Genomic DNA, 11843 nt, shown 5'->3' on the forward strand with positions numbered 1-11843 from the left:
CATTGAAAACGCTCCTTTATGTTGAATTGTAAAATGTCGTACACTAGAAAGTTTATACGATCCTAAACGATTTAATGATTCGAATCATTGCTATTTACAAACAGAACACCTATTAGGAATTGTGTATTTATTACAAGAATAATAAATAGAATCTACAATTACCTTTGGAAAAATAGTGGTTTGTTGACCCTCGTGTTAACGCAAATAATCATAGAAAGGCGCTGATTTTTACTTTAATATTGTGCATCTGAAATTTAAAGTGTAGTATCACGCAATCATTGACAACTCATTTCGTAATTTTGCAAGTGTCAACATGTCAGTTTCCTTCGGTTTCTTCTAACTCCACATTTAAAATGAACTAGTGTAGGTATTTAATGTTATTTGTAATGTATAAACATTATCCAATTAAATTCAAGTTAATATCAATTACAAACATATATTTCAATTACTGATATGTGACTATTAATACATGAAGTTCCATTGTCGAACCTACAATATGTTCTCATTCATATGTTTCATCAGTCAATTATTGTAAAATTATATTGCAAATATTTTCACTAATTATAATCAGATCAAATAATTTTACATTTACATAAAATAAATGTTCAAATATAAAATGATTGAAAATTATTCAAACATTAGAAAAATGTAACTTTTTATAATATAAGATGTAGAAAAAATTATTAAAATTATTTGCACAAAGTAATGTTATATATACAAATTTTATAACAATATTAATAGTTATTAAAGTTAGGTTTTTTATTATTAGACAATTAAATTATAATTTTGCACAAAAAGCTGTATCTATTCTAAAATTATTATGAAAGTTATTTTAAACATTAATATTTATTTATTAATTTGCACAGGTACAAGTTGAAGAAAAATAACAATTGGATTTATCTTACTGATAAAAATTTTTAATGTGAAATGAAATATCCTGATTAAAAAAAGATCAGTTACTTTGTATTGAAAAAATATTTCAATATATTTTTAATTTCTTGAAAATTTTAAGTATAATACGTTTAAAAAGCAATACAATGTTATATAACTGATATATATCAAGTGTTGATACAATCAACAATTTTTGTGTGCATCAGTTATGCATAGATCTAAGTTAATAATCTATAGAAGAAGATTTGGATTTAAATATTGGAAAATGATTGATATATATATGTGTACATAAAATAATTTCTAAACTAAATATATCTAAATCAATAGATACAAAATCAATTTATTACTAATTCATAGCAAATCGATCATTCCTAAAATATGTCAGGTACTGCTTCAATTATAACGTCTACTCTTGCACAACCTTCGGAGAAGGAACATGCATCTACAACTATGATAGATTATTCAAGTATCAGAGGAAAGGTATATCATTTAGATTTTATAAATTTTATAGCTAGCCAATATGAACTTTTTTAGAAATAAATTGTTTTAAATTATAGAATGTATTAGTTAGTCCATCAGAGGATCAATATGAGCTACTGCTTAAAAGACTAAAAGAAAGAATTCATGATGGTGGAAGTGAAACAATATTTGACATTGGTATTGCAGAAGGTATCTATGATATATTTATTTTATCTATCAAGCTATAAAAATAAAAAGTTAAATCATTAACACATTGACATACATTACATCAATATTTCATCATGCTTGTAGATGGTTCAGAGGATGGATTAAAAGAAGATGAATATGAAGCATCAGTAGCTACTTTGCAATCACTTGCTGCTACATTAGAAGCTGATTGTGTACTTTTACGTCAAAGTAAAGTAGATCATGGTTTAACAGGACAATATCTAGTACGAAGACGACTGGATCAGCAAGACTTTTTAGAAATTAGGTGTTTAAAATATTAATTTTAAATTTCTAAATATTAACTTATTAAAAAAAAATTAATTTTATTGTAAAATTTAATGAAATGCTATTAAAAATTCTAAAAATATGTTCAATGAAATTTTGTAGAGTTGCTGTTGTTGGCAATGTGGATGCAGGAAAATCTACACTTTTAGGAGTATTAACACATGGGGAATTAGACAATGGAAGAGGTTTAGCGCGGCAGAAATTATTTCGTCATAAACATGAAGCTGAGACAGGACGGACCAGCTCTGTTGGAAATGATATACTCGGATTTGATAGTGTTGGTATGTATCAAAATTAATTTTTTTATCATTTGTTATAATTATGTGGCAATGTATTTATATTTCAGGAAATGTTGTTAATAAGCCAGAACATGGTTCTTTAGATTGGGTAAAAATTTGTGAGAAATCATCAAAAGTTATAACGTTTATTGATCTTGCTGGACATGAACGGTATCTCAAAACAACTGTGTTTGGAATGACTGGACATGCTCCAGATTTTGGTAAGCTATATTAGTATAATTAGTTCAATGTTTTCTTATTAAAACTCTTTTGTATTTAAGGTATGTTGATGGTTGGAGCAAATGCTGGTATTGTTGGAATGACTAAAGAACATTTAGGATTGGCTTTGGCTCTTTCAGTACCTGTATTTGTAGTAGTTACAAAAATTGATATGTGTCCACCAAATGTATTACAAGAAAATTTAAAATTGCTTATAAAAATACTGAAATCACCTGGCTGTAGAAAAGTTCCAGTCATAGTAAAAACTCCAGATGATGTTGTTGTTAGTGCAACTAATTTTGTATCAGAACGGTTAGTTCATTTAATATAAGTTACAGAAACCTATAGAAATACATTATTTTTATATGTTTACATCTTAATTTGTATTAAAGAAACTAAGAAACAATATTTTTATTTTTTTTATAATACAGATTATGTCCTATTTTCCAAGTATCTAATGTGAGTGGAGAAAATTTAGATCTTCTTAAAATGTTTCTAAATCTTTTGACTGCTAGAATAACTAGTCATGATGATGAACCAGCAGAATTTCAAATTGATGATACTTATTCTGTACCAGTGAGTACCAAAGAGTATTAAAAATAATTTCTCTTATTATTCTTAAAAAATTCGAAATATCTTTAAATAATATTAATTTAATACACATTTACTTTCTTTTAATACAACTTCTGTAATTCTTAGGGTGTTGGTACTGTAGTATCAGGTACAACTTTGAAAGGTGTAATAAAATTAAATGATACTTTATTATTGGGGCCTGATCCTTTAGGACATTTCATACCTATTACTGTAAAAAGTATCCACAGAAAAAGAATGCCAGTTCGTGAAGTAAGAGGAGGTCAAACAGCAAGTTTTGCTTTGAAAAAGATAAAAAGATCACAAATTAGAAAAGGCATGGTGATGGTTGCACCAGCTTTAAATCCACAAGCTTGTTGGGAATTTGAAGGTGAAATCTTGGTATTACATCATCCTACAACAATCAGTTCTCGATATCAAGCAATGGGTAAATTATTAACATTTGTTTTATTTTTATATTACTTTCATAATATTCATGACAGGAATAGCTATTTATCTTACATTCATAAAGTTGTGTCAATATTTCTTATTTCATTACATGTTATAGTTCACTGTGGCAGTATAAGACAAACTGCTTCTATTATCTCAATGTCTCAAGATTGTTTAAGAACAGGAGATAAAGCATTAGTACACTTCAGATTTATAAAACATCCTGAATATATAAAACGTGGTCAACGAATAGTGTTCAGAGAAGGTCGTACTAAGGCAGTAGGAAATGTATCAAACCTTATTCCTCATTCTAACACTATGAATACACAAATATTCAGAATGAACAAACCAAATAAGTCACAAGGCAGATTGAATAATTCTTCTCTTAATCAAGTAAGATTACGACTGCAAAAGCAGAAATAAATATTGGAATATAACATTTATGGTCATTTTTTTTATTAAAAATTTTTGCTTTTAGCCACAAGAATTAAATGAAACGAGTTCAGCATTTGAATATCAGAATGCAAAACAAGAAAATATGCCACAAAAATCTGGCACAACACAAAATAAAAAAGGTAGAGGTCGAAGAGGTAGATCTCATAATCTTATCAATGCTAGTATACAACCTCTGTCAGAGCAAAACCCTCCCACAAAAATATAAGATATATTTATATACAAAGTATATATATTGATTTAGAGGAAATCTTTAATGTTTTAGAATAGATTGATTTTTTAGATAAACATTTCTCAATAATGTTTATATAGTTTGAAGCAAGATTATTGTTTTTGAAGTCTTTCTTTCTTATAAAAAAAAAAAAAAAATGAAATAAAAATAAAACTAAAAAAAAAAAGAAAAAAAAGAAAAGAAAATAAAAAAGAAAATTACTACTTTAATACTAGTAAAAAAATAAATAAATAAATAAAATAAAAAAAATAATAAAATATAAATTTAAAATTGAAAGTTAATTTTCGTAGCAAAAAGTACGAACTAAATAATAGATTTATTAAATCTTTACTTTTTAAATATATAAACCTTACCTTTGTTGTAACTATTTACCAAATTTAAATTGCCACAAGCATGTCTGCAGTATTGCACAAAATCTAATGAAATATTTATATCTAGTGAATATTATTTTCAGTAAAAACAAAATGCTTTTTACAGATTAAATATTATTTTGATTATATATATAATTTTTATTCAAATTATTATTTATATGAAACGTATAATTATAATCTTCAAAAAGAAGATTGAAAAGACAATCAATGTGAAAGAATGGAATTTAATAATATTAAAATTCAAGTTCGAAGTATACAAATAAATCAATATATTACTTGTATTTTGCCATTAAAATAAAAATAAATATTGACTTAGAATTACATATTCTTTGTTTACACTTTTGCACATAAAGTGGTGATTGCTAAGTAATACTGTTGAGAACTTCAATACATAATATTTACAAACTGAATTATATTTTCTTCAAATTTAATAGATTATTATATACATAAATTATGATTTTATTTTGAAATGCGATATTAAAAACAATTAAAATCGAAAATAATGAAAGACATGCTTGTATATAGAAGCACATTAAATGTTACAATATATTTTAATATATTTTTATTTATGATATATATTTTGGCATAGCAACTAATGATGTAAAGATGGACCAAATAATTTATCGGAAAAGTGAATATTCTTTTTTGTTAAAAAATTTTTATCAAATTAACATGATCTCTTGATGAAAACAGAAGCTATTAAAACAAAGATTATTATAATAGAATTATTGAAAAAGTAATAAGCTGTACTTACATAAATCTTATAACTTAATAAATACAAATAAATAAAAAGTTTAATAGAAAAATTTGAAATATAAATTAAAAATTGAAGAGATAACTTGTAAATTTATGTAATTGAAAATAACATATAAATACGTAAAATATTCTTTATAATTTATTTTATTTTATTACGTCTTTATTATTTATCTTATCCTTTTTTATAAAATATTCTTTATAATTTATTTTATTTTATTAAATTTTTGTTCTTTATTTTATCCTTTTTTCATTCAAAGCTTTTATATTTCAGTTTCAAATATAAAATCATGCAATTTTTTTTTGCATTATATATAAATATTTACCTTGCTAAGGTAGTGTCTTTGTACTTATAGAAGTTATTTTATATCAACAATAAAAAAATTTTTCCATTTATTGTAATCAGAAATATTTATTGATCAAGACTACATGAAAACTGTTGAACTATATCATTGGCAAGAATTTTTTTATACCAATGATAATTTTACTATCTTTAGAAATAGACATTGTTATTAAATGTTGTCTAGTTCCTATAAGAAGTATACATGTAATCATATATTTACTTCTTTTTTTCTCTAACTTGTTTTAGTTCATTCTTCATATTGTTTGCAAAATTTTTTAATATTTGTAAAGCTTCCGCTGGAGATTTTAATTTATATACATTATTTATTTTTCCTGTTTGTGAAAATAAATAAACCACTAATTTGGCACTTTGTCTAATTGGTTTAGAATCTGCTAACTTGTTGATTAATTGCTCATTATTCATTAAATATTGCATAAGAAAGCGTATAATACCCATGTTGAATAGTTTTTTTAAAACGATTTGCTACAGCAAAAATATAAATATTTATATTTTGGGTACTTCAAATGTACACATATTACGATATTTCAATAAAAGTTCACGTTTGAGCCGAAGCTGTTTACGAAGTGTTTCAAGTTTTTGTAATTGTTCTTCTTTACTATATTCTATTCCTGGTAATCGTTTAATCTAAAAGACAAAAAATTTTATTTTAAAAAGAAGATATGTTTTTGATGATATCTTTAAAGGAATTAATTTTGTATAAACTATTTGTTTAGAATTATTTCTTTACATATAATAACTAGCTATTCCATTTGAACATTGCAATCAAGATAAAATATATATATATGTATATATATATATATATATATATATATATATATATATATATATATATATATATATATATTTAAAAATAGAAACAACATATAGACGTGCATTGCAAGAGTAAAAAATCATTATAGAATACAACATAAAATATAAAATATTTATTACCTGAGCTCTTGCAGAATCCAATTTTTTTTGTAATTCTAATATTTTATGACTAGTATCTTGTGATTCTTTTGCTTTTTGAGTTGTATCATGAGGATCTTTTTCCACACTAGAAGAAATAAAATAATCATTGTAAATTAAAATAAAGTAATAATTATAAATATATTATATAAAATAATAAATCGACTCATATAAAAATGTTGTCACTGTTTTAAGTAACTATGTTGTGATTAAATATTTTTCAGTCCATTTTCAATTCGACATTATCTTTTTTATAACCTCTAACAAAATTTATTTAAAAGTAACTCATAAATATTATACGAAATATTTGACCACTTGTAACGTAATAATACAAATTAAATAATTAATTTATATGTAACAAATCTGATGAAAAATTATTTCAACTCACATATATATACATATATAAATAATATTTGGATATACAACACGCTTACGTAGCTACTACGAAACTGACAACCCGCGCAATAACTAAAATACACACCTTCTTAATATATCATAAATAAGCGGTAGTATCTCAATATCTAAATCATCAACTGTAAATGAACTTCTTATAGGACTTTCTTCTGTTAGCTCTGAAGTTTCCATGATATGATAAAAACATATAAAAATTTACATTTTATATGATAGCACTCTTGAATTTTTCATATTTCATAAATGTACAATCACAATATGAAACATATATGAAACACAATAATTACAGGATTATATGTATCGATACTTCTTCAAATTATGATCTTATTCTGACATCCGTTTAACGAATGAATCAAAATTTTCTAGAAGCTGATCTAACAAAATTGACAATACAACGCAAAGAAAGAGAAAATGGTAAAGTTTTGGAATTTCAAATTATCGGTACCTCTTATCTATTGGTTGAAATCTATTGGGTCTAGAGAATAACTCTTTCATGAAAACTAACCATTAATCGATTCTATGGTTAGAACCAACTTCACAACGCTTTCTAGAACAAATTCGTGACATAAAGGTGTTCTTCCTTCTTTCTTGTTTAGCCTCGTTGTACGTCGGTAAGATCATGTTATTAATATTGAAAATAATCAAGTGGCATCGTTGAATATATTGTATATTTTACAATTAATTTTTATATAAGCTTATTTGATATGTATTTATACGAAATATTTTAATATTTGGTATTTTATTTTTATAGTTAAAGACGAAAATGGGGCGCCGACCAGCTAGATGGTATGTAATAATTTATAGACATTGCAACATATTTTTGTTGAAGAAAGCATAATTTGTCCAATATAATTTATTAACAAAAAGTAAATAAAGTGTAATATATAAATTTGTTTGTGACTTAAAAGTACGATTGGAATTAATATATAACGTATTACGTGTATAATGTTTTTTCTACAAAAAAGATATGTTTTAAACATATAAATAATATATTTTATTTCAGTTATCGGTATTGTAAAAACAAACCTTATCCAAAATCAAGATTTTGTCGTGGTGTACCAGATCCAAAAATCCGTATTTTCGATCTTGGAAAGAAGAAAGCTTCTGTAGAAGATTTTCCATTATGTGTACATTTAGTGTCTGATGAATATGAACAGCTTAGTTCAGAGGCACTTGAAGCAGGTAGAATCTGTGCCAATAAATATATGGTTAAGAATGCTGGTAAAGATCAGTTTCATATTCGTATGAGGCTTCATCCTTTCCATGTCATTCGCATTAATAAAATGTTATCATGTGCTGGAGCTGATAGGTAAGTAAATTTCATTTGTATAGTTATATATTTATTTTACTGAATTATAATTTTTAATGAAAGTTTATATAGAAATTAAATGAAACAAAGGAAGCAAAGAAAAATTATTTTTATAGGCTCCAAACTGGTATGAGAGGGGCCTTTGGTAAACCTCAAGGTACTGTAGCTAGAGTACATATTGGACAACCTATTATGAGTGTGCGTTCATCAGATCGGCATAAGGCTGCTGTGATTGAAGCATTACGTCGTGCAAAATTTAAGTTCCCTGGTCGTCAGAAGATTTATGTATCTAAGAAATGGGGTTTTACTAAATATGACCGTGGTGTATATGAAGAATTAAAAGCATTTGGTCGTCTTGCTCCAGATGGTTGTAATGTTAAATATTTACCTGAGCATGGACCTCTTGAAGAATGGAAAAAATTCAGGAAAGTTCTTGCTACAGCATAAATATGATTTTTGACATTCAATTTAAATAAAAACGAGAGAAGATTTTCTGTTGTAATAATTTCATCCTTGATTAAAGTGAAGTATATATTATAATGAAATTGCGAAGTTTTAAACAACAAAATATAATTATAACACATTTTTAGCAATTAAAAAAAAGAACATTTTTATTTGATGATGCATTATTTTAAAATACTGATATTACATAAAGTTATATATTTACAATTATCAGTACTTACACTAACATTAAAATACTTTGAAATAGTATCTAATAAAATGATAAATAAATTACAATATATACATGATAAAATATGACGATTTCTAAAGAGAGCATAATGTGCACAAATGTGTTTAAAAATAATTATATCCTGCAGAAGTTCGAGATATTACAAATTAATGAGAGTGACATGTAATATCATTATCATCATTTTCTGTATTTTGTATCTCATCATCAATATCATCACATATTCTATGATTATGAACATCTAAAACTTCAGTACTGGTTGCTGCATCTAACAGTGGAGATAATTTTTCTGCTTCACTATCTTCATCTTGTCCTTGACCCTGTAAATACTAATGTATATGGTTGATATACACAGAAAGTTGTATCTATTTTACAATTTTAACACTATAAAATGCAGAATCAACTTTGAATTATCATATACATGATGAATAAATAAAAAAATTTTACAGTTGCAAGACTTACTTCATATAATGAAACGGGTTGTTTTTCATTTACTAATCTGAGAGTATCACGTGATCTTAGACCGGTTTTATCACGAGGATGTCCGGATTTGGTTCTTACTGCAGGAGATCGAGTATGTAAATCTTTTTGTGATCCTGAATTTTCATCCCTTGCAAGAAGAACTGACATTCTAAATTCTGGTGTGGGACATGGAGTGCCACTAGTTCTAGCACTCATATCTACATCCTTTGAAGACAAGTGTTTTGAAATGGGCGTACGTTCGGCTGATCTGCAGAATATTTTAATAAGTTCTAATAAGTTCTGTATTATATCATTTTTTAAATATAGACTCATATATCTATATTCTAAATATACCTATTTAATGCTTCTGCAGCCTGAATAGCACTTGCTGTATCTGTATCTGGTGTATCAGGAGATTCAGGTGCAAGAACAGCAGTTCTTGGTGTATATGGACCATTTAAAGCTTCTATAAGAGATACTGCTTCGTAACCTGCTGGAATATTCTCGCAACTACCCTAGAAGTTTAAAAATATTCAATTGTATTCTATTAAAAGTTCTATGGCTTATAAAAAACATAATATTACCTCTGGTATCGGTGGATTGGATATAATAGTTCCAGTTGCTTTTTGAAGTGCTTTAATTTGTAAAAGAGCTCGAAATGGAGCACGACATATGGGACAATTATTTGCTTGATACCGAAGGGAATCTGCACAGCCATTGCACAAACACAAATGTCTGCATGGTAAAATTAAAGTATCACGTACATCACACATACAAATTACACATTCAGAACCATTATCATCCGTATCTTCATCACTGCCTTGTTGCTGTACAATAGTATTTTCTGATGACAAGAGCGAGCAAAATATTTCTAATTAACAGAAAGGTATAAATGTATTTATTACCTTTGCACTTTCAGTGTTTTTATTTTCAATTCCATAAATTTCTTGCAATAAATAACAAAGTCCGTCTACATAAAGTTTTTGCTTAAGTGCTTTTAATACATATGTTCCATCTGAATGTTTTTCAACTACAGCAATGGTTGTGTGAGATTGTTTTGGTTCATCTGATCCTTCCTCTGCTATGCAATAGATTGCTATTGGAATAATCTGTTAATTTAAGAATAAAAGATCATAAAACAAATAAAATAGGAAATAACTTTATTGTATTTTAAAACATTATATTTGTAATAAGTACTTCTCTATCTGCATTATACATTAAATCTTCTTCATTATAAAGACTTGGATCAAATATATGAGATGTTTGGGAGAACAATTGATTAGCACCCTTTTTATAATGATATGTTTCAGAATTCATAGAAGGATCTCTTGGTACATATCTATAAATCATAAAGATACTTTTTTATATATAATTTTAAATCATTATTAATAATGTTACATCTATCATATAAAAGATTGAACATATACTCTTTTGATATATAAAATAATACATACGTAACCCCTTTTGTTGTAATTTCTTCTGTACAAAAATAATATATTGTGATAGCACACCTTACATCACAATCAAAAGTAAATTCAATATTGAAACGATTTGGTTTTTTTTCACCATCACTATCACCGTAACGCTTTACATTGTGACATTGAGAGGATGTTGAAGTTTGATCCATATTTCGTACTAATCTTAATGATTCTTTTCTTATATTCACTAAACTTTTTAATGTTTTTGTAGGATCATTTGTTTGTGGTGGAGGATATGGGAACTGTAACATATATCTTTTACTTGATGTACTACAAATTATTAAAAATTTCTATGAAATAAATTGAATTCTTCATACAGGTGTTGGTCGACTGCCTAAGAAATTTAAATCTGCATTTTCTCCAAAGAGGTATGCTTCTGGTTGTGGAGTATCGAATCTTTCACCACCCATAATAAAATGACTACCAAAGTAGCTTCCTGATATAAAGATAATTTATATTTATATTACATATAAATTTATTAAATCATAAAAAAATGATTGATAACTTTTTTGCATAATGTATATATAAATAAATAATCTCATAAATTCATTAGTATATATGTAAATTTCCTTATATTTTATTTGAATAATACTTAATCATTAATAGAAAACCAAAAAAAAACATGTATATTATACTGACCAGAACGTGGAGGATATTTATATGCATGATTTGAAACAATATCAACTTCTTCTACACCAGCATTTTGTCTACTTGTTAATGATCCCATTATTTTATTATACGATTCTGTCAAACAAATAGAAATTCGCGGCAATATTAAGTGGTACTAAATTTGAAATATTATTTAAATTCTAATAATTTATAATACGTCGTAATTTTTAATTTTTTGATAGTGTTTAATCAAAATACAGTTATTCGATTTGTAGTTTCATGTTGTCAAACGAAAAATTCTATACCATAGAATTGACAGACAGCTTCTCTGTGGATAAATCTTCATAAAATCCAGATCATTCTCCATAGGTAAAAGATGAGGTAA

The 11843-nt window shown here is 25.9% G+C and overlaps 4 protein-coding genes across 7 annotated transcripts; 2 read left to right on the forward strand and 2 right to left on the reverse strand.

Moving 5' to 3' along the window:
- The first annotated feature begins 15 nt into the window (after window positions 1–15).
- Window positions 16–5334, forward strand: LOC127065399 (GTP-binding protein 1). 2 transcript variants are annotated; one of them, XM_050997677.1, is made up of 11 exons: window positions 16–363; window positions 867–1371; window positions 1449–1560; window positions 1663–1843; window positions 1966–2144; window positions 2210–2362; window positions 2423–2672; window positions 2792–2936; window positions 3060–3378; window positions 3499–3773; window positions 3859–5334. In XM_050997677.1, exons 2-11 carry the CDS (start codon window positions 1270–1272, stop codon window positions 4039–4041), a joined length of 1899 nt encoding a protein of 632 aa, XP_050853634.1. In that variant the 5' UTR covers window positions 16–363; window positions 867–1269; the 3' UTR covers window positions 4042–5334. The 2 variants fall into 2 exon arrangements, with proteins under 2 accessions (XP_050853634.1, XP_050853635.1); XM_050997678.1 differs by having other exon boundaries at window positions 1277–1371.
- A 560-nt stretch (window positions 5335–5894) lies between these two features.
- LOC127065405 (mediator of RNA polymerase II transcription subunit 9) lies at window positions 5895–7303 on the reverse strand. Its single transcript, XM_050997688.1, has 3 exons — window positions 6983–7303; window positions 6484–6589; window positions 5895–6177 (listed from the first exon to the last, which is right to left on the reverse strand). Exons 1-3 carry the CDS (start codon window positions 7084–7086, stop codon window positions 6037–6039), a joined length of 351 nt encoding a protein of 116 aa, XP_050853645.1. The 5' UTR covers window positions 7087–7303; the 3' UTR covers window positions 5895–6036.
- Window positions 7304–7402: 99 nt separating this feature from the next.
- Window positions 7403–8710, forward strand: LOC127065404 (60S ribosomal protein L10). Its single transcript, XM_050997687.1, has 4 exons — window positions 7403–7523; window positions 7664–7698; window positions 7916–8221; window positions 8338–8710. The coding sequence occupies exons 2-4, from the start codon at window positions 7676–7678 to the stop codon at window positions 8666–8668; spliced, it is 660 nt and encodes a 219-aa protein (XP_050853644.1). The 5' UTR covers window positions 7403–7523; window positions 7664–7675; the 3' UTR covers window positions 8669–8710.
- Window positions 8711–8866: 156 nt separating this feature from the next.
- LOC127065400 (E3 ubiquitin ligase Rnf157) lies at window positions 8867–11836 on the reverse strand. 3 transcript variants are annotated; one of them, XM_050997680.1, is made up of 10 exons: window positions 11764–11836; window positions 11489–11593; window positions 11167–11285; window positions 10826–11091; window positions 10569–10710; window positions 10277–10480; window positions 9956–10198; window positions 9726–9886; window positions 9372–9639; window positions 8867–9238 (listed from the first exon to the last, which is right to left on the reverse strand). In XM_050997680.1, exons 2-10 carry the CDS (start codon window positions 11574–11576, stop codon window positions 9059–9061), a joined length of 1671 nt encoding a protein of 556 aa, XP_050853637.1. In that variant the 5' UTR covers window positions 11577–11593; window positions 11764–11836; the 3' UTR covers window positions 8867–9058. The 3 variants fall into 3 exon arrangements, with proteins under 3 accessions (XP_050853637.1, XP_050853638.1, XP_050853636.1); XM_050997681.1 differs by lacking the exon at window positions 11764–11836 and having other exon boundaries at window positions 8867–9229; window positions 11489–11750; XM_050997679.1 differs by lacking the exon at window positions 11764–11836 and having other exon boundaries at window positions 11489–11750.
- Between the last annotated feature and the right edge of the window lie 7 nt (window positions 11837–11843).

This window comes from Vespula vulgaris, chromosome 7, assembly GCF_905475345.1.
Source record: "Vespula vulgaris chromosome 7, iyVesVulg1.1, whole genome shotgun sequence".
Taxonomy (NCBI): Eukaryota; Metazoa; Arthropoda; class Insecta; order Hymenoptera; family Vespidae; genus Vespula; species Vespula vulgaris.